The sequence below is a fragment of the Thermobia domestica genome, chromosome 6, assembly GCF_964235325.1.
Source record: "Thermobia domestica chromosome 6, izTheDome1.hap1.1, whole genome shotgun sequence".
Taxonomy (NCBI): domain Eukaryota; kingdom Metazoa; phylum Arthropoda; class Insecta; order Zygentoma; family Lepismatidae; genus Thermobia; species Thermobia domestica.
In genome coordinates this window covers 243,489,436-243,511,858 of record NC_137459.1, presented here as the reverse complement: position 1 = coordinate 243,511,858, position 22,423 = coordinate 243,489,436, and the positions used below count along the sequence as shown (strand labels likewise).

The 22,423-nt window shown below is 34.1% G+C and overlaps 1 protein-coding gene across 4 annotated transcripts in view; it reads right to left on the bottom strand.

The window, feature by feature from the left end:
• cos (kinesin-like protein costa) overlaps positions 1-22,423 on the bottom strand; it is a 159,350-nt gene that overhangs the window by 29,243 nt on the left and 107,684 nt on the right. For all 4 annotated transcript variants that reach the window (XM_081762687.1, XM_081762688.1, XM_081762686.1 and 1 more), the window contains 4 exons: positions 20,995-21,290; positions 18,304-18,472; positions 4,720-4,914; positions 2,204-2,389 (listed from right to left, as the gene is read on the bottom strand). In XM_081762687.1, the coding sequence (XP_081618813.1) occupies positions 2,204-2,389; positions 4,720-4,914; positions 18,304-18,472; positions 20,995-21,290 (846 nt within the window). The remainder of the gene's footprint in view (positions 1-2,203; positions 2,390-4,719; positions 4,915-18,303; positions 18,473-20,994; positions 21,291-22,423) is intronic.

Sequence of the window (22,423 nt, the reverse complement as noted above, 5' to 3'; positions counted from 1 at the left end):
AACAACTCAGGGAACAAAAAGTTTTATTCTCAAAATCATTATTATTATTATTATTATTATTATTATTAATAATAATAATAATAATAATAATAATAATAATAATACTGCCACATAGCTACAATTAAGCGAAGGTAAGCCAAAAGTCAAATTAAAATTATTTTTCTTAAAGCTTAATGTTTCACGTTTATGCCCCGAGGCTAAGAAACGAATTTATTTTATCAACTTTCAAGGATTGTGTCTCATATGTATATACATCCCATGAAGTAATTTTCTATTTCTTCGACATTTTTGCTTGGTATACATAATTGTTTTATTTAGCTTGCACAGTTGACAAGTTAAATCTAAAATTTTACTTGAAAATTGCTATTCGTGCAACATCTAAGTCGAATTTCTCATTGAAAATGAACACACTAAAGTCAAATTCAATTATAAAAGAGAAGTACAATAATGTGAATTCAATAGTGCTTACTATTTAGAACACAGAAATAAGGCTCTAAACGAAGGTCTCGTTGCCGGTACCACAAGGAAATTTAGGATTAAGTAAATATAAGACTCATTTCAATAACCTGTGGAAGATATCTACTAGTACATCTAAAACACAAAATGGTCTTCACGTATCTCCTATTAACAAGAAACAGCAAATGCGAAGCGCGCCTTTTGTTACAACTGTTTTGTTCAGTTTTGAAACATGCTCTTCTGTTCGATGTACAGAACTAACGACCATGCCATTAATAAAACGTGTCCACCCTTGGATAAATTTCTAATTGCGCTTTTTATATCAATTTGAGGCTGATGAATCTCATGAAACTATTTTAAAACATTTCCTTCACGGAAAAAATGACTTCAAAGTTGGGATCTTTGTAGTACTACTTATGCCAATACTAAAAGTGCTCGGGCTTCGATACATTTTAAACTATGCTTTCTATACTAATATAAGAATCTTAAATCCAATGCAACTATTTTAAAATATATCCATCCATGGAATCGCGAGGGGAAAATAGTTGGGACATTTGAATTTATTTATATCTCAAATTAAAGATCACTTTTCAAGGTCTTTTATGGACAAGCATGTTTAAAAATAGCTCCATTGGTTTCAGCGTCCTCAAATTAATATAGAAAGTGCAATTAAAAATGTATCCAAGCGTGGAAACTTCTACTACTGAACAAGAGGTACTTCAAAGATCCCAACTTTAAAGTTTTTTTTTTTTTTTTTTTTTTTTTGTGACCCCATGAACAGGTATCTTTTAAAGTAGAAGCTTTACTTTGTATATAATTGAACACAAACAAATTATTTGCTGAGCAAAACAATATATTCACATTAAAAACTACATAAGTGTGACAGTTTCCCCAACTAACACTTTGGTTTTGATAGTGTCTGATGAAGCGAAAGTCTTAGTTGGCGAAACTGTCACACGTATGTAGTTTTTTGATGTGAGTATATTGTTTTGCTCAGCAAATAGTTTGTTTGCTTTTAAAGTAGTGCCATTGGATTCAGGGCCTTCAAAGTAGCACAAAAGCGCAACTACAAATTTATTCAATCGTGGGCACTTTTACCATTGCCATAAGTGGTACTTCAGAGATTCCAACTTTGAGGTCATTTTGCTCGTCACTTCATGGACGGATATATTTATCAGCATTCTTAAATTAGTATTAAAAGCACAATTAAAAGTTTATCCAAACGTGGGGACTTCTTACAAGCGGCATGATCGTAAGTTCTTTAAATGAGAACAAATAAATTACGTCGTAAGAGTTACACATATGTTTACGTGTCTCCTAAACAAAAAAATTAATTCAGGAACTGAAAACCTACTTACTTACACCAAAAATTCATATAAATGCCTGAACTGCTTTTTATATTGTAATTTTACTGGCGCTGACAAAAAATATTTTATACACAATTCTTAGTTATCATGATTCTATTGTGTGAATTAAAATTACACGCAGATACAATATATTGTGGTTAACACGCACAGATCTACTCGGACCAAGAATATAAATCTGGTTAGTTAACATTTTGTAGAAGTTAAGGCATAAGTTGTTTGAAAATTGTATAACACTACAGTTGGTATTTAAGATTGTTTAGACACACACACCCACTTAGCATATCAAGATGATTACCAGCAATGTTTACACTAAGAGCAGTCTACCGAAATGTAGACGATTACTTAAACTACAATTAAGAATGCTTTCCAAGAAACAGTACCTGTTGAAATTTTTCGTCAAGTTCATACCGCTGCTTCATCAAGGATTCTTTCGTAATCCTTAGATTTTGTATTTCATGTCTTACTGCTGTCTGCTCATCAACCCCTTTCAATCTGTCTAAACTTGATGATTTTTCTTTTATTACTCCATTTACATGGAATATTCTTGAGTTCAATTCGCTCCCAGACTGGAAAAGAAGTACTAATTACTTAGGGGTTTCACACTTACAAAATTTGTATACGTAACAGAGAAACAGAAGCCCTCAAAGTGATAAGAATAACACATTCATTAATAGTAGTAACAATAGTATATCGATAAAACATGAATCTGTAAGAGTGCTTAAAGTGGGATGGAGTAAACTGGTTATGTCTACAAAGATACAAAAATGAGCTGATATGCAATACCGTTAGTAGTACTGTTGTAATGGTATTAAGTAGTAATGGTTCTGAAATCAAATCATATTTGAAACTACGAAATATATTCTTATTGCATAAATATCAAGTTTATGTTTACGAAAAATAAAAAATAAAAAAGAAACAAAGAAAACTTTTTACCTGTACAGTAGTACGATAACAATTTTTACTGCAACGCGATATTACTACTTCTTTTTCTTTTTTCTTCTTTTTTTTCACTAATGAATTACATTGTTATATTTCGCGATTTTAACAAGGTTGTAGTATTATAAACAGGAGATGACTAATAGCCTAATCCCATTTCGAAACAAACTGTTTATTGGGGATCAAGTTAAGACCCATACTGTCATTTTTTAAAAACTATTTTAAGCACAAGTCTGTAAGCTATTTTACATCCTTTCTGCAAGGATGCAATAACAACGCGAATTGCCTCCTCTTTACATTTAAAAGAAAATTAGTTTTAAGATTATTACCACTGAACGCTAGCATTCATAAAATAAATCGGTATCTAACTTCAACGATATTTGTCCCAAATGAATGTACATTGCAAACAGTATATTGTAAAGCAAGAACACAAAAAGAAATATATATCTTGTATCAGTAAGTGAATATCAAAATACTGGCATCTTTACTTGGCAAAATTATCACAGACAGTGGTATTTTAATCTCAGGATAAGAAAGAATGAACAATACAAAATAATTTAGAAGCATTGTAAGAATAATTTTGTGTGTGATCAATTTTACAGTACTTACAATATTTTTAAATGTTTTTCTATAATATTTCCGTTTTATCTTTTTTCTATACATACACTAGCTTTGGCTAGCTGCAGGCTCCGCCCCCAGAGCCCCGTCTTTCCTCGTCCTATGCCTCGCACCTCTTAAACCCACAGTCCACCGAATTTCAAGTTTCTTTTCGTATTTGAACTACCTAAAAGATCAGATTTTGTATCCCAAGAAAACGCCCATTTAAATAACATGGAGATTTTTCATTTCCCTTTTAGAACCCCTAAAAACTAAAAATACTCAGTCATGGCAATTTTCCTATGAATTAATTCCAGAAATCTAAAATCATTCCAAATTTAATCACTGTAGCCCTACAGGAAGTGCCTAAACATTTTGGGGTGCAGATGATGTCCCATATAAATAACATAGGACAGATTTTTCAGTTCCCCATAAAACAACTCTAAATTTGGATATTTTTATTTTTAGTGATTTTGTTAAATAATCCTATGGAAAACGTACAAGCATACCGAATTTCAAGTTTTTATTCCAATTCCAAATACTTAAAATATCAGATTATAAGTCCAAAGAAACGCCCATTTGAATAACATAGGGAATTTCTTCATCGCCCCTTTAGACCCACTAAAAATTAAAAATATTCATTTTTGGCAATTTTCCTGTGGGTTAGTCAAGAAAAGATACAATCATGTCAAATTTAACCATTGTAATCCTTCAGGAAGTGGCCAATAATTTGGGGGTGTAAAAGGTGTCCCATATAAATAACATGGGGAGGATTTTTCAATTCCCCATAAAACCACTTTAAAGCGGGAAGTTTTTATTTTTTATTATTTACTTAGGTAACGTTAACGAATACGTACAAGCATACCGAATTCCAAATACCTAAAATATCAGATTATAGGTCAAAAAACGCCCATTTAAATAACAAGGAGAATTTCTTCACGCCACCTTTAGACACCCTAAAACTTAAAAATATTCATTTTGGCAATTTTCCTGTTGGTTGGTCCCAAAAAGCTAAAATCATGCCAAATTTCAACTTTCCACGTCAACCGGAAATACCCCTTTATTTTATGTCAGTTAATGTAATTTTATATATAGTTAAGATTAAGATAATATATATACACACAGATTCCTTGTCAGACTATACACAAACAAGGTCATAGGATCATACGATCACTTCATGAGCAACAGTAACTACAATGAAGTTCATAACGTCTTTAAAAAACTAACTAAAAATAATAATCTTTATACGTATTCAGTACAAATCCATTTTGGCAAACCAGCAAATACACCATATTTTAAAAATTGACTAACAAATTCATTATAACGAATAAACTTATATCTCAAATGAAGTGAAAGAGCTTACTTTTAAATGGCGTTTTTCTAAACAGCATTTTTCTTTCATAAATGCTTCTCGTTTGTCCATCATTTTCTGCCGATGTAATGCTTCTTCATACATCTTTTCGGATACTTTTCTCATAGCCATTATTCTCTCTTCCTCTTGCTGAATCCAACTTAAGCTGTCTGCTGCGATACTATTTTGTATTTCTGCTTGCTTAATCTAAAAAGAAACAGAGTATCACAATAATAATAATAATCCATCAGAAATTCAATATCAAGAGCGTATCACGACTAATTTCTATTTTTAGGTTATATATCTATATCTATATATATACTGTACAGGGTGTTAAGGAACTATACCGACAAACTTTAAGAGGTGATTCCTCACATCAAACTAAAAGAAAAAGTTCATATGGGCCCATGGCGAAAAGTGCATAGTTTCAGACCTAGGGCTGTCCAAAATCGCGAAAAAGCTAAATTTCAAGAGGCCCTATTTCGAATTCGCGAGACTGTGGATAATGGTCCTTATCAGCGTAAAGGAAGTCATACATACGCAATCCAAAAATGAATATTTCATTAATGTTCAATGGGTGTACGGATTATTCCTGTAGGGTGAAATTCCAAGACATGCCTTCAACCCAATTTTGAGATATGCTCTGACTTTATGATTGGCAAAGTAGGCAAACGATAAGCCTTGATAGCAGTGAACACGGAATCCTTTGGCGCGATGTCGGATGTGTTAAGGATCGTTAGCAACACGGTCTCTCGTACTCAGGAAAACGTATGGTGCGATGTTTTCTTTCACATTTATAAGTGAAAAAATCGTGAAATATGCCGTGACGAAATACAAGTTATTGCGTACACAAAGAAACATGGAGCTGCCAAATCCTAACACTTCCGCCTTCCCTCCGAAGCATTGGATGTCCATTGTTGTCAAGGTTTACCTCCTGCCTACTTTGAACCCTTCTTGAAATCAGAGTATATCTGAAAACTCTATTGAAAACATATCTGAGAATTACACCCAATAGGGAATACCCTTTACACCTATTGACAATTGATGAAACATGCACTTTTGGATTATGTATGAGTGGCTTCCTTTACGCTATCAGAAGCTTTACGTTTTATCAAGAACCACCATCTACAGTCTCTCGAATTCGAAATAGGGCCTCTTGAAATTTGGCTTTTTCGCGATTTTGGACATCTCTAGCTCTGAAACTATGGACTTTTCGCCATAGGTCCATATGAACTTTTTCCTCTTATTTTGATGTGAGGAATCACCTCTTAAAGTTTGTCGGTATAGTTCATTAACACCCTGTATATACAGGAATAAAAGTGGATCTGAAAAGGAAGAGGGACAGTAGATAGCGGCATGACATTTCAGGTTGAGGTACCGAATTGATCCTCCGAATGGGTGGAACATTTGCAGATGGTATCGACAGTTTGTAGATACAGGATGTGTATGTAAAGGAAAGAGTCCTGGCCGCCCTCGTGTTCCTGAAGAAAATGTAGCACGAATTCAAACTGCTTTCCAACGTAGTCCTTCAAAATCAACTTATCGTGCCAGTCAGGCTTTACAAGTGCCGACAACAACAATTTGGCGTGTTTTGACACGTCGGTTGATTATGAAGCCGTACAAGTTATAGGTGTTACAACCTCTGCGTCCTGATGACAAACGCAAACGTGTGGCATTTTGTAACGAGATTCTGAATGCTATTGACAATGATAACACTTTTGCACAACGCATCGTGTTCAGTGATGAAGTGACTTTCCGTGTTAGTGGTCAGGTAAACAAACAAAATGTTCGAATTTGGGGCCTACAGAACCCACATGCAGTCATTGAACATGTACGAGATTCGGCCAAAGTCAATATGTTTTGTGCGATATCCCGATCATCTGTTTACGGCCCATTCTTCTTTAATGGAAACCCGGTTAACAGTCAGCAATATCTAGCTATGTTACAAAACTGGTTGTTTCCGAGGCTGCACGAAGACAACTTCATTTTTCAACAAGACGGGGCATCCCTTACTGGAGTCGCCAAGTGCGTGAATATCTGAATGAAACTCTACCGAACCGCTGGATTGGTCGTCAAGGAGCTGTCCTCCACGGTCACCGGATTTGACACCCTGTGACTTCTTCCTGTGGGGTTTCGTTAAAGACAACGTTTATGTACCACCACTCCCACAGAACCTGGAAGAGTTGAAGAACCGGATCCGTACTGCCATAACATCAGTGACGCAGGACATGCTTGCCCGAGTATGGGAGGAATTTGAGTATCGATGTGATATTGTTCGTGTCGCTGATGGAGGACATATTGAACATCTGTAATTTGAACTTTGAACTGTAATGTGAACTTGAGAGGTTCGTAAATATGTGTGTAAACTTCCATATTCGTATGCCTTAAAGTTTAATAAATATATGCATTCGAAATACGTATATTCTTTTTGAAACAGGGTGTATATAAAATTGAAAAGCACTATGTTTGTGACTCTAAATCTCCTGAACCGCCCGACCGATCTCGATCAAATTTGTAACACGGATGAGGTTCGAAGCTGGGCTGGTTTTAGGCTATTCACTTTGATGGTAGAACTGAGAGGTTGGGGGAGGGGGTATAAGAAAATAAATAAAACTTAATAACTTCTGAACCACTCGACCGATCTTGATCAAATTTTCAACATAGATGAGGTTTATGCCTGGAATCGTTTTTATTATTTAAATTTGACGGAGCAACGCAGAGGAGGAGATATATAAAAATCAATTTATATAAGACTGAACGTGACTATTTTTGTAACTTAATAACTCTTGAACTATCCGACCGATCTCAATCAAATTTTTCAGATACATGAGGTTCGGATCTGGAAATATTTTTGTAGTTTTACTTTAACGGTAGATCCTAGGAAAGGGGAGGGGAGGGGTGTATATATAAAAACTAATAAAACCTAGTAACTTTTAAACCACTCAAGCAATCTCGATCAAATTTTCAACATATATGAGGGTCGGGCCTTGGATTTTTTTTTTTTTTTTTAGTTTCACTTTGACGAGCCAACCTAGGGGAAGGGGAGGAGGAGATATGTGTAATAAAAAATTAAAATAAAAATGACTGCCTTTGTGACTTCATCACTCTTGAACCACCCAACCGATCTTAATCAAATTTTCAACATACATGAGTTTAGGGGCAGTGGTTACTTTAGGATATTCACTCTGACGATGCAACGTAGGGGAGGGGAAGGAGGAGAGAAATTTAAAAATGATCAAAAATGACCGATATTAGTGTTCAATCCGTAGTTTTCAGGATTCAATGAGAGAAACAGTGACACGTTTGATGCTATTTTAGTCCACGTTCAGCTCTGATAGTTGGGAATGGGGAGAGTACAACGTAGGGAAGGGGGATAAACATTTAAAAATGATCGAAAATGACTAATATTAGTGTCGAATCTATAGTTTTAGGAGTAGCTGACATCAACAGTGACAATTCTGATGCCGTGCGCGCAGCATGGAGAAGGGGGGGGGGGGACTATATATAATAATGATCGAAAATGACCAATATTAGTGTCTAATCCATAGTTTTCGGGATCATTCAGATGAACAGTGACATTTCCAATCCGGCTTAAATCCAAAATCAGCGTCGCCACCTGGCGGAGGGGGAGAAAGAGATATATAAAAATGATCGAAAATGGCCACTGTCAGTGTCGACTTTATACTTTTCTGGGTCGCTTAGATGAACAGTGATACTTTCGATCTCGTTTGAATCTAAATTCAACCCTGCAATTTGGGGGAGGAAAAGATATTTAATCGAAAATGACCGATATTAGTGCTGAATCCACATTTTTTGGGGATCGCTGAGATGAACGGCGACACTTCCGACGCCATGGCCCGCAACATGGGGGAGGGGGAAATACATATATGTATATTTATAAATGGTCAAAAATGACCGATATTAGTGTTGAATCTATAGTTCTTGCCGTCATCGAGATGAACAGTGACACTTCTGATGCTGTTTAAATCAATTTTCAGCCTCGACACTTGCGGGATGGGGAGGAGTTACATGCATTAAGATGATCGTAAATGAGCAATATCAGTGTTGAATCCATAATTTTCGGGGTAACTAAGATGAACATTGATACTTGCGATGCAGCGTAGATCCACATTCAGCCATACAACTTGGGGGATTGGGGAAGGGGGACATCATACTTCAGCATAAAATGTAAGTTATTATCAATCTACAACATCGTATTATATGATCTTCGGAACTTGGTGACAAGCTACATGGTTCGTATCATAATATATAAATATAAAAAGGTAAGAAAAATTTTTCGGAAACGATATAAGTATATAAACGAATATCTTACTTATATATTGAAAAGTTGATTTCTACGTAAAAATTAACTACAAAAAAATACATTGAGCTACGCTAAACTACATCTGAACCGTGGCATTAAATGAAATTTGGAAGATGATGATAAGCCGGATGGGAAGTATCATACGATATAAACACAGAACTGAAAGAGTTTTTCGAAACGCAATAGATAAACAAAAGAATTCTACTAACGACTGACAAATTTATGTTGAAGAAGAAATATGTAAAGAACAACATTGAACCAATATCTTTGACGGTAATTTTCAAAATAATGTTAACATGTAACAAATAAACATGAATAATTGATTAATTTGGTGAGAGTGGAAAACATAGATAATAATGATGTGTTCATTTCAAGTACACTAAGGGGATAATGTCTCTCTTCATCTTCATATAGAAACTGAAGAGTATAGTGGCTACAATGAACAATAAAAAGTTAATGACAATTAAATACATGAGATACAAAGATGTGCACTTAAATTATTTGTTCCAACCCAGCAAAGCGGGTAATATATGCTAGTATTAAATAAAATTTCCCTAACTTTCCCTGATTTCCAGTTTCCCCCTGAATTTCCCTGACCTGCACTATTTTCCGTGACTTCTCTGACTTCCTTGACCAGTAAGAACCCTGATTTAATATTCTGTAACTCAAAGACTCTTCAAATATCCTTCCACATTATATTTCACGCCTTTACATCCAGTAATACGAAAGAAACATGTAAAATAGTAAAATTTGGCATCCCTTTTCAGGTTAAATTAAAATAGAAAAAAAAAAAATTGCTATATTCAACCGCACATGAAGATTAGATAATCATACCAAAAATGTTTCCGATTCGCAAAGTACTTTTGGCATAATAATGGGATCCAACAAAGAGACATTCTTTTTTTACAGGATAAGTTTTTACTTGCTATCTTGTTGTTCCACGTTAAAGTATATGCGTATCATTACTACTTCTTGAGCTTCCTCGCGGCTATACGCTTAGCGTACGGATCTTTGGCACGCTGGGCCTGGATCGATTTCCCGCAGGACCTCATGTTGCTCGGATCTCATCTTAAGCTATAGGTTACGTCTCATATACCCTCAGTATCGAAAGGAGTGCTAAATTCCCATTCAACAGCAACTATTTCTTATAGATACCTCATTTCCTTGTTCTGACAAAATTTTTAGCAAATGCAATTATTTGCAGCACATTTCGTATGAAAACAAAACATTAATGCAAATTCCATTTTGGTGAAGTCCGCACTTGCCGCTGTCGATGATAATCTTTCCAACTTCTCAAATCACCAATTTATAAAGTAGAAACTACGTTTCATGGGAAGTAAAAATTTTTTATGAAGATAAAACAAAATTAACACTTTTACTGTACTACCGTGCAAGAATGTACATCTCAGTTAGTGGCAGGTTTACGTATCGCGTTTTCTAATTACGAAAATAAATTTACTTCTTTTATACACACCCTGATGAATTTCACGGATTGTGTGGTTTATTTATTATGATCTGTGTGGTATGACATATAGGAAATGTTACGTTAAACATTAAACTCAGTCGACAAGAATTCGCTATCCTTAACTATTCTGAGCCATGGTCAGTGAGCAAAAGCCAAGCAATCATATTTTGACGAGTTCCTTTTTTCTTGTTAATACGAAATGTTTGTGGTGGAAAGAGAAAAGAAAACGTCATGATTGGGGGACGTAGGGGCGTCGCTAACCCTTTCCCCGAATTTTAAAACTGTCGTAAAATTTTTAAATGGAATATAATCTAATTAAATATGAATAAAATAAATGGATTTTATAATTCTAACTTCAAATGCTTGTTGTTGGGTTGACTAATTCATATCGGACTTCCGAAGAAATATCAAAACTATTTTAATGACCGTGTGAGTAGCGACAACTCCCAGTCGCGACCCCTCATTTCAGGTTTTAGTAGAAATAGAGAAAGAAAGAGTGAGAAAGAGAAAGAAGAAGGGAGGAAGGAAGAGGGAAGAAGAAGAAGGAAAGGAAGAAGATAAGAAATCTGAGGAGAAAGAATTACTGGATAATTATGAGAATATGGTGAAGAACCCTGAATAATCTCTGTATTCAGAATGTTATTGCTCAAGAATTGATATTGTAGGGATCCGGAAGAGACACATATTTACTCATACAACCCCGACCTGGATCCAGGCAACTACACCAACTGGAGCTGCCCCGACCCAGCCCGGGTGACGAGAAAGTTTGGTTCTATTGTTTGTCCGTTATTTTAGAGCGAAGGTTACCTAGTATCCAGTCTCGGAACTCCCAAGATTCAGAGATCCATCACATATTTGAATCAGCCAGGAAAGAAGAAAAAAATATAGTTCGAGTAATGCATACTTCTGTCACCAATGAGAATTTTGATATTTCTGAAAGATAGTCGCTTATTCAGGCATATCCTGTTATTTTGGCTTTCCTCCCAGAGCCGATTATAATTTGTTTTAGACTTTATCCTTTATAACCTTAGTCATGCATTATAAAACCATTACAGTAAACCAACGTCAATGTTACGATTCAAACCTAAAAATTATCACTCAGGCACCCACACACACGGGACAGCGTATAAATAAGGATAAAATATTCCCAAAGGAAACTATCTAACTACATTGTTCTATACAATTTATTACATTTAGGAAAAAAATATTAGCCATTGATGAAATATTTGAAATATATAAAAAAAAAAAAAAAAAAAAATTCGGCAATATACATGCTACATTGAACAGCAAAGTTTGAATGACAGATGAATATATATATATATATATCCACATATATTAACAAGGAGATTAGTAGGAAAACATTTATGGTACACAAAACTTATTTACGTAAACGATTATATTCTTATATTCTGTAATATTAAAAAAAAAAAACTATGTAAAGAATTAGATGATTCCTTTCTCATATATAAAATTTACGTTTCATTCGTTCATTTTTTTTTTCTTTTTAGTTAGTTTACGAGTCCTATCTCGTAACAAGCGACGAGTGTCAATATCATACAGACCGTTACGCACTTTTACTGTGTCCATTCATTTTGCTATCATATTTTTATATGCATATATATATATATATATATATATATATATATATATATATATGTGTGTGTGTGTGTGTGTGTTGATCATTACAAACAATACCGATTTCCTTCGTAAGAGCATTTGGGACACTTTTCCCTATTTAGGTTGTAAGAAACAAAGTTTTATCTTTCCAATCATGGAGGCTATTTTATATCCTCGGTTAGACAGTCACTAGTTCTTTTGTAAATCAACTCTAAATCATTATATCCTTCAGTAGACGCACACACTACTAAGCTTAAACTGCCAATTTCTCATTCGTGGGAGATTCAAAATTTTATTAACATTATTCGTTCCGTCTTTCGTTCGGAGATTATGTATATCGACGCACAGACGTTAGGGTAAAACACACTGATTAGGTTGTAAAGGTTCGGATAAGAGGAACGGATTTTAGACGAAAGATTGGTACAAGGATGTTATGTTAGTGAACTTAAAAACGGGCTTGATGGTACTTTAGGGTTACGAAATACGACCTGCCCTCATCTCATATTACATGCAATTTATATTTAAAAAATGAGGTTAAAAAATCACATATAGCATTCAGCGAATCTACAAAACATAAACAAACAAGAATTATTTTTCTATGCGGCGGTATTTCTAAAATCTATTTTTCACATTCGTCGGATGTCTCGAATTATGGACACCAATAATCGTTCGGGGTAAGTACTAAACACTTTATACATATTCATTTTCTCAATTCAATTATACAGTTTACTTCGATATCATATTCACGTTTCACATACATTCACATTTCATCATATACATATATTTTCAATAATTATCTATACATTATACTTAAAGAAAAACCCCGACAAATAATTCACTAATAGGTTGCAACACTTTCAACAAAAGAGAATCTCCGACATCCCTTATAATCGACGGATTTTTCCGCGCATAAACATAACATTCGTATTTCAATATATTTCGTTTAAACAGTAGACCCTTGATGTATAAGGCAGGCACGTACACATAATTATAAACCTAGAGTGTTAATTTCACTATTGAGCCCAAACTACAACAATGTTAACATTTATTAAACCTTATAGCAGGAAAGTAGAAATAGCTGCTAGTTTGATATAGAATTTCAAACGGATAATGACGAAAGAATGAGAATAAAATTATGGTGTACCGGACCAGCATTCACCCCGCGGTGGGTCAAATACGGTAAAAAAAAAAAAAAATTCCCTCGACACTTCACGTCGATGAATATCTCCACGAAACATGTCCCACAACGTCTGTTATTCAATTAGGTTCAAAAGCTATATACTGACTGATTAATATTTGTAATGTTCAATACTTGGGGGGGGGGAAAGGTTAAAATAAAAAAAAATCTTGAACAAGAAAATAGAGAGATAGCTGAAGGGAGAGAGAGAGAGAAAAGCGGCGCCAAAGGAATAAGCTAGAACACTACGACTACAACGATAAGTGGTCGAATTTCGTCATAGAACAATCCATAGCCAAATATACATATATATGCCGAAAAGGTGGCTAACTTAAATGCGTGGCCCAAAGGGGAAGCCTTGTTGCCAAGGAGCAAGTCTATGTCTTGTAAATAAGAACTTCACAAGTTATTGCTTGAGAAATTATTATTTACTAACCGTAATCCAGCCCAGACCAACAAGGCAAAGGAAAAGAAGGGGGAAAGGGCAAGATTGTCATTCCCTGAATTTTGAAATTTCTAGAAGAATAAAAAAAATATCCGACTGCTCAGAAACTAAGAATTCCGAGGACAGTATGGGAAACTAGAGTGCAGTTAATACGATAGAAAAATCCTAACTGGGGATTTGCCAAAATAAAAAATAAAAAAAGTTAGAATTTTGTACTGGTGATTTATTTGCCAAATCCCACCAGTGGCTCCCACTTTCGCAAGAACGCCACGTCTTGAGGTGTCGATTAATTTCCATAGCTATCTACTTTAAGACTAAGAGGAAAATGAAAAATATCTGCAGGGGAGAGAGAGGGCCGACACCCGGGTACGAAAGTAGCGGAGTTTACTGTAATTAAATTACGAAATTGTTTGACTCTATCCATTTTGTCACCCCTACAAACGTTGTCACCCCTACAAACGTCCTGTAAGTTAGTTGGAATAGGTGACTTGAAAAAAAAAAAATAACGTTGCAGGTTAACCTGAAAACAAATATATATAATTCAACGGCACCACGTTTTTAAGCAGCTATTGTACTTCCGTGATTAATTATAAAATAATTCGAATGGTTTATTGTATGATGTTATTCACCCCGCTAGACTCGATTCTCAACGAATAGATACTATTCCTCCTGACCGCCAAACTGCGAAGTGCCAACATAGTCCGGTCATTAAAACACACCTACATCCTCGTGAGAGGTTATAGTGTAGATGTCAGTGCTCAAAATATCTTTCATTATACGTAAATACTCATCACTTTACCTAGCGATAAATAACTACATTAACCATATAAATTTAGGGATGTCCTATTATTCATTCAGATTCAGTTTCATATATATATATTTATCTTCATCACACTCTATAACAAATATTCACTAGTGGACACCCTATACCTTAAATATACTAGAGACTGTTCAAGGCAGTCATATCATATAATTACGACATATATGTTACTAAAAGATTAATCGCGCACGGACCAATACACAAAACATTTCACGAACCCAGACTTTTTCAATCAAAGCCAAACTATATACCACTTCACAGTTTGGAAATGCATATAGGTTCAAAGAGCAACAATATTACCAACGATAATATTAATTAAATGCGTTTCTATTCTGATGGCAACAATGAGGTTTATTCTACAGCACGAACAAAAGAAAGAAGAAAAATTTTTGCATCGTAATCTAAGAACGGAAAAAATATCATATATCCTAGCTTCTGCTTAATGACGAACGCAAAGTTTATTTTTATTAATAATTTAATTACTGGTCCATACAGAACGTTGTAATTTTGAGGAAAGCTCACTTTGGAAACAATTTACCTAACTGTTCGTGTAGATAGTCCAGAAATAATATTTATGCATAATTTATCTAGAAAAAAGGGGTCATTTTCGAGTTGACCAAATCGTTATGGTTCGGAGCAACAAACCACTAGTTCGCGAAAGCAACGGAGAAGGCATTAGTACCATCTAAATAGCCTATGCACGATCGAATGTGCCCTTGTACTCTAAATTACTATAGCGCCATGTGGACTTTGTGGTGGACAAACACCGTGCTCGTGGGTTTTCTCGGGGTTGTCTCGTTTCCTCCCACTTTCTTCATTCCACCATTTCACTCATTTATCATTATCACCGTCTCCTTTAGACTAACCGGCATAACCGTGGGACGTTAAACTTAAAGATTTCATTTCATTTTTTTCTAAATTACTATATAATATTTTTATGGATTTCAACTGGATTTTAATACCTTTTACAACGAACAAAATATGAAAAATCATATAATAAATGATTCACTGTCCCTACTTATGGAACACTCTCATTCATACACTACTTAGACTGTCATAATACTACATTACACACACATACATGCCATTACATTCCACAGAAACTAAAACACAAAGATTAATACATGTTATTATACATCAGCGTTTCCCAACCTTTTTCAACTTGCGGCACACTACAGGTGTAACTTGAATTTTCGCGGCACACCCATATTATCTATATATATATATATATATATATATATATATATATATATATATATATATATATATTACTATTATTATTTATAAATATAAAATACCGTGGTATTTTTATGTGATTACTTATCTCCTTCTTATAGAGAAGAAAGCTCGATCACTAATTTTCCCCCGTGGTAAATCATTATGCATATTTTTTATTCTAATTTTAAAATAGAAAACAATTGCAATGAAATATAGGACTCGGGTTTTAAAACTCCACTTTCTCTTTCGAAAACTGTATCTAACCTTTAACTAAAAGGGAAGATCACTAAATAACGAAGAAATAAACAAATCTCCTATACTTTAAAAACACAAATGTAGGTAATTTGTATGCATGTTTGGTTTGTTGAATTTATTGAATGATATGTTAAAATTTCAAGTTACGAAATAGTCTGCAACAATAAAGGAGCAATAATCGTCATGACAATGATAAATAAGTTTTTCGACATTCAAAATGTAGAGAAAAGTAACACAGTATGAAACTTAAAATTGTAGATTTATAGTAGAGGTTCATAGTAATGTGAAATACAAATATACATTTTCCCCTATGTCTTGTAATTTGGTTCCTATAGAATTAATAATTTGTTTCGATTTTCTCGCGGCACACCAGCGGCCCATTCGCGGCACACCGGTTGGGAAACGCTGTTATACATGTTTATCAACACTACTACGCAGTTAGATTATACAAAACAAACAATATCCAAATTTTACCATATTAATAATCAGCTCTGTAGGTTGGAAAAGGAAGTGGCTAAAATGAATCAGGGCTCCAATAGACCCTGCTACTGATTAACTCATGGTTCTTTAAGTGACTTCCAAAATAAGGAACTGTGCAGCTATCTATGGAAAGGGGACCCTCTTCCTGTAAGGAAAAGAATCCTTAAGGATTTTCTCAACCCATGTTTACTGAGACGATGTTCAGTTTAGTAGATGGGAGCCCTTAGTTTTTGTTTACACTGACATATTAGACATTACTCTAACTACAAGAAAACCTACCGAAAAGTTAGTGATTATTAAAAAAAAAAAAAAAAAAAATCACACTTACTACATATGCAAACTGAAGCTACACTTGGACAAGTGTATTGAACCCTAAATTGAATTTTTGGGAGGGGAGAAAAGGAGACTTAAATGTTGAGATCAATTTTCCAACACTATTCTGAAATGGTTCACACACTATGATGAATCCTGTCCATCACTGTTTATATGCTGCAAACATGGCGTCTTATGAACTGAATAATATATTTTACTATTTCTGCCTATTTTCACTGATGAAAATAACAGTTTATGGCTCCCTACTACGTCCAGATGATTTAACTATTGTTTAGAACTAGCGTTACCTCCATTTATTCCGTTTATCTGCGAAAATTTCCCAAATTTAGAAGAGCTGAAGTTACAGTGTTGTCCTTGATTTACGCCGCTTCTTGGAATGGAGGTTCTCGCGTCTTAATACTACAGTTGCGGAAATAGTTCCAATCACAGCAGAGATTTTTGGCGGCGGAGAGTACAAAACGAATAGAAAATGGTAAAATCTGGATCAAACCGGATTTCAGAGAGGATATGGGCATCTCAAGAAGGAGGAGGGGGTTCCAAAATATTCTGCCAAAATTTAGATTGGTAGATTTTTCCAAGAATTCCTGCCCAATAGCGGGCCTAGTTTTTGTATACAATTATGATGATTTTAATGTTTCCCTATTTGAAATACCCATATGCTAAATATTATCATGAAATAAAGTACGAATAAAGATATTATTTCCCAAAATATAGTTACTACGAAATTATCCCGAGTTTCCACATTAATTCCAAGTATAATTATAATCAATTGAATATTATATATACACATCGAAACCTATTTCGGAAAAATTAGCATGGTACAGTAGGTGATAAAATTAGTGGGCCCTTCCGAGCGGAGACCACATTACATAATTTAATGGTACATTACAGTGGAACTCAAAAAGAACTGCACATCTCAACAATAAAACATCGGATTTTAGTTTATTTCGTAGTACTAAATAGAATTTTTGTTCTATTTTCTTCTTAGGGCCGCGGTGGCTCAGTGGTAGAGCGTTCACCTCTGGTGCTTGGGGTCCCGGGTTTGATCCCAGACCCCGCCAAGTGAACTTTGTGGTGGACCGTGTGCGTGGGTTTCCTCAGGGTTTTCCCGTTTCCTCCCACCTTCTTCATTCCACCATTTTCATTCATTACTCATCATCACCGTCTCCTTTAGCCTAACCGGCATATCCGTGGGACGTAAAACTCAAAGATTTCATTTCATTTTTTTCTTTTTCTTCTAATTAGACCAAGAAAATTATTTCAGAAACTGAAGCTTCGAATTCAGAAACTGAAACTAAACTGAACTTAAAATTTTCCTCCCACTAAACGTAAAATATACACTGTATTTTATTGTAGGTAAGGTGGTTCTATATCTGTTGGAAGTTGTTATTTACCTGACAATCGCTCTAACCTTTCTATGCTTATTTGAATTTGACACATTTACATCTACAATCTTACACACCTTAGCTGCCTCCATTTGACACTTTGCTTCTAATTCCTTAATTTTCTGTTGATCCTTTTGTAGCTCCTTTTCTAGTCTTACTTTGTGCAATTCCTCCATTCGAAGAGCATTCTTCAGTTTTTCTCTCTCACGACGAGATGAGCGAAGACTCTGTTCAAGCTCAGCAACTCTGAAAATGAAGTGAAATAAAAATATTTAATTCAATATTTCATAATTAATTCCTTGGTCGTATTAGTATTCCTTGGTCGTATTAGAATAATTAATTCCCTGATCGCATCTACTAATCTTTGAAAGTCGTGTGAAATGCTTTATAAACACCTGATAATGTCCCAATTATTCGCTCTCTCTTTCCAAATGTTTCAATGAATGAAAAAAAAAAAAAATGTAAACAATATGGGAAGGAACAATTATGTAAGAAATTCTATATTTCGAATTAAATATTCACCATAATCTCCAGTACCAGTGTTGTGTAGATTCGGTGTCAATATTTCAAAACTATTGCATCAAGAATATTAGTCTGTTTCATAAATCTATTCAAAAAATATCCTTTTACAAATTTACGTTTGTTTGAAACGCAAGAGTAAACTACAAAGCTAGTAATACAAGTCTGTGAACTGCTCAAAATGTAACTCTGTTTCACAAAATATTAGCGTAACGCTCTAAAATTGTACAGTATACCTCCTTGGGGATTTGCTTGCGATTTTTTTTCCTTATTTTTTTTTTAACTGAAAAGAAGTTAGGTATAAGGAAGTGTGAATCATAAAAAGACTTTCAATAGATATATATGCTAGGACATTTTAATACTTTAACACACAAAAACAAAAAGGAAAGAAAAGAAAAAAAAAACAATAAATCTGAATGATTTTGATTTGAACTATTAGGGATTGTTCATTTACAGAGATTACAAAATTAACATATTTAAATCAAAAAATTTAAAACATCTTTCCGAAACAGGTTGTTAAATGACAAACCAGTGAAAGTAACTTTTTTTTTGTTTTTAAATATGTATACTATCAATGTTTAGACCTTCTCAAAGCCTTAAAAATACGGTACTGAAATCCTGAGCCAAATTATCAAACATATCAACTAAAAACAATAAAACATGAAGAAAAAGAATTACTAACGAAACGCTTTTGAGCTCAGAGCAATACTACAAATACAGTATGAATAAACTCATCTAGGCTATTGCATGTAGAGAGTCCTACGAACATATTCAATACGAACACAGCTACAACACTTCAATTAATACAACAGTTAAACACTATTGTTAAAAGAAACACAAGCACAAAGGGGGTAATTTCTGTGAAGCAAGCTACAACTAATAAGAATTTTAGTTTTTCATAATAATACTTTTACGTAAAAATACTAATCATATGTTGCTTTTAAAATTAGAAATACTGATTGTGATTTTCGATTAAAAGTAATCCCGGGAGAAATAATTTGTTTTAGTGTATTAGTAAATTCCGAAACATTAACTTGAAGTAGAATGCCTAAATTTGCAAGCTAAGACCGGTGTAGACGGTTTTCAGGCAAAATGATTATAATCGTCCCTCCCTACTGGTCGTGCCTAGCGCATGTGCCTTTGGTGCACGTAGTCCCAGGTTCGATTCCCACTGGAACTTAAAAAAAATCATTTCATTTTTATTATGAACGGTAATATATTTGACAATGGGCGCCAAAAAACTGCCGCATATGTTAGCATTACCAGTTTTTTCTTCTGATCAGACTAGTCCAATACAGTTTGAGCTACATTAATAAAATTATGCAACTTGATAGTGGTCATGCTGTAGACGGTATTGAAGCGAGATGTTTACGATAGGTCATGTTCTTGCAAAATAGGCGCGGAGAAAGTTTTCCGTACGTTCATATTTGGTTCTCCAATATTGCTTGGTAGAACGACCATATTTTGCACATTGATAGTGTAGTTTTCACATAAGATGGTTACAAAAGCCAATGTCCTTGAGGAATACTGGCTGAAAATCTGTTCCTCATGTTGACAGTACCAACCGTTCTGTCCGTATCTAAGCTGTATAGAACAGTTTCTGTTACACGGATCAAACTTCGCACGTTGATAGTGGTCATGAAGCAGATAAAGTAAGATGTTACGATAAATTATGCCTCTGTAGAACAGTGACTGAAAAACACTGGTTTCCAACTTTTATTGACTGACAACACAATTTACTGAACTGAATGTTCACGACACGGCGACACACTTGTTATTTATCTATCTATACCTCTATATATATATATCTATCTATCTATCTATCTATCTATCTATCTATCTATCTATCTATCTATCTATCTATCTATATATATATATATATATATATATATATATATATCTATCTATCTATCTATATATATATATATATATATATATATATATAGTAAAATAAATTATAATAGTGCAAGACTATAAGTTTCTGGAATAAAGTAGTGACTCTATGAAGTACTGAGCACTGTTGTTGCAGCTGGTTCAAACAGCAAACAAATTCGAAACAAGAAAAGAAAGAAACCAATAGATCATGAACAAAAACTGATTACTATTATTATTATCTTAATATAAAAAATGCTTTATTAACATTATTATAGAGTATAAACACAAAGAGAAAAGCACTTGACGAAAGTCGTAATAGCTGCTGTATTATGTGACCATATACAAATAATATCTGGAAATTTAAAAATACTTACTTTTTTGTACTTTCTTCTGCAATTAATTTAATATTCTCAATTTCTCTTAATTTCCTTTCATAGATCATTGCTTGTTTCTTGTATTTATCTATCTGTTTTCTTAGATTAATTTGTTCTTCATCCAAATTACTACATGTTTGATCTTTGGAACTTGAAATTAAAGCCTTTTCAGCTTCAGCTAGCTCGCTTTTAGTTTTCCTGTATTTCACTTCGAGACGTTCTAACTTCTTTTTAATTTTTAGCTTAGCATTTTCCCTCACCTGACTAGTTTTTATGAGGTCATCAATAAATTCTTTCTGCAATGATAAAAAAGTTGCAATATATTTGTATCTGATTATTTTGTTTAACACATCCTAAACAAGTTGCATTTTATTTGTGACTTTAATTGATTTCATAACGAAAAGTTCATTACATAAAGTTTATAGATAACCCTACCAGATCGGATCATAATTTCAACTAGGCAATATGTTTGTACCATTCCGAAATTGATGATATAAAGCAGAAACTTTTTTACTTCGGAAATTATCCGCTATATCTTACCGCAAACTTTTTTGTTCTTAATGAAGGTGCCTGATTAAGAATTAATATTTATCAAGTGACTGTGCGAGGTAAGTTCCCAGTTCTATTTTACTCACTGAATTTTCAGTTAATAATTTTTGAACATTTGATTATAACAAAGTGTAGGAAGTAATTGCATATATATACAGTAAAGTGCAGTGAAAGTTCTTGTTTTGAAAAGGAATTTTGGGAACTTTCATAAAATTCGTTGGGACCATTTTAGAAAATTCCGTACTAACCTTTTAAGACACTGTAGGAAATACAGTATCAATGTATAAGACAGATCTTAAAACTTCCTTTTATGAGTACCGTTATTTTTCGACATGAACATATACGGTGTAACAAAACGATCTGATTGTATTTAATTAATAATAACGCACTTATTACACAACATTAATATATGTTTATTTATTCGACATATTGGGGTACATGTGTAATTTAACAGACATTAAAAGGGATCTTGGAAACAATGGATCTTCTGGAGATGACTTCATCCAAGTGGTATCCACTTCTCGCCACCCACTCCTCTAGTCTCCTGTCGAAGCTGTGAAAAATACGCCTTAACATTTGTTTTGGTGTGGCAGCAATTAAGTTTTCCCCAATATGCGCAGTTTGTTTACGTACACCCTCTGATTAAGGTATCTTGAAAATACACTGAGATCTGGGGAACAGGCGGGCCAAGCAATATTACCATGACGAGAAATTAGGCGACCAGGAACCCTTACTCTTAAAAGAAAATCATTTCAATGTTTGCTCTGTGAGTGATTGCTCCATCTTACTGGACCACATTCAGTTGCGATTTAGGCGACTTATTCTAAGTTTGAGTACCAGGAAATTTTCCAGCATTAACGTTCTTCATATGTTCGTTCCA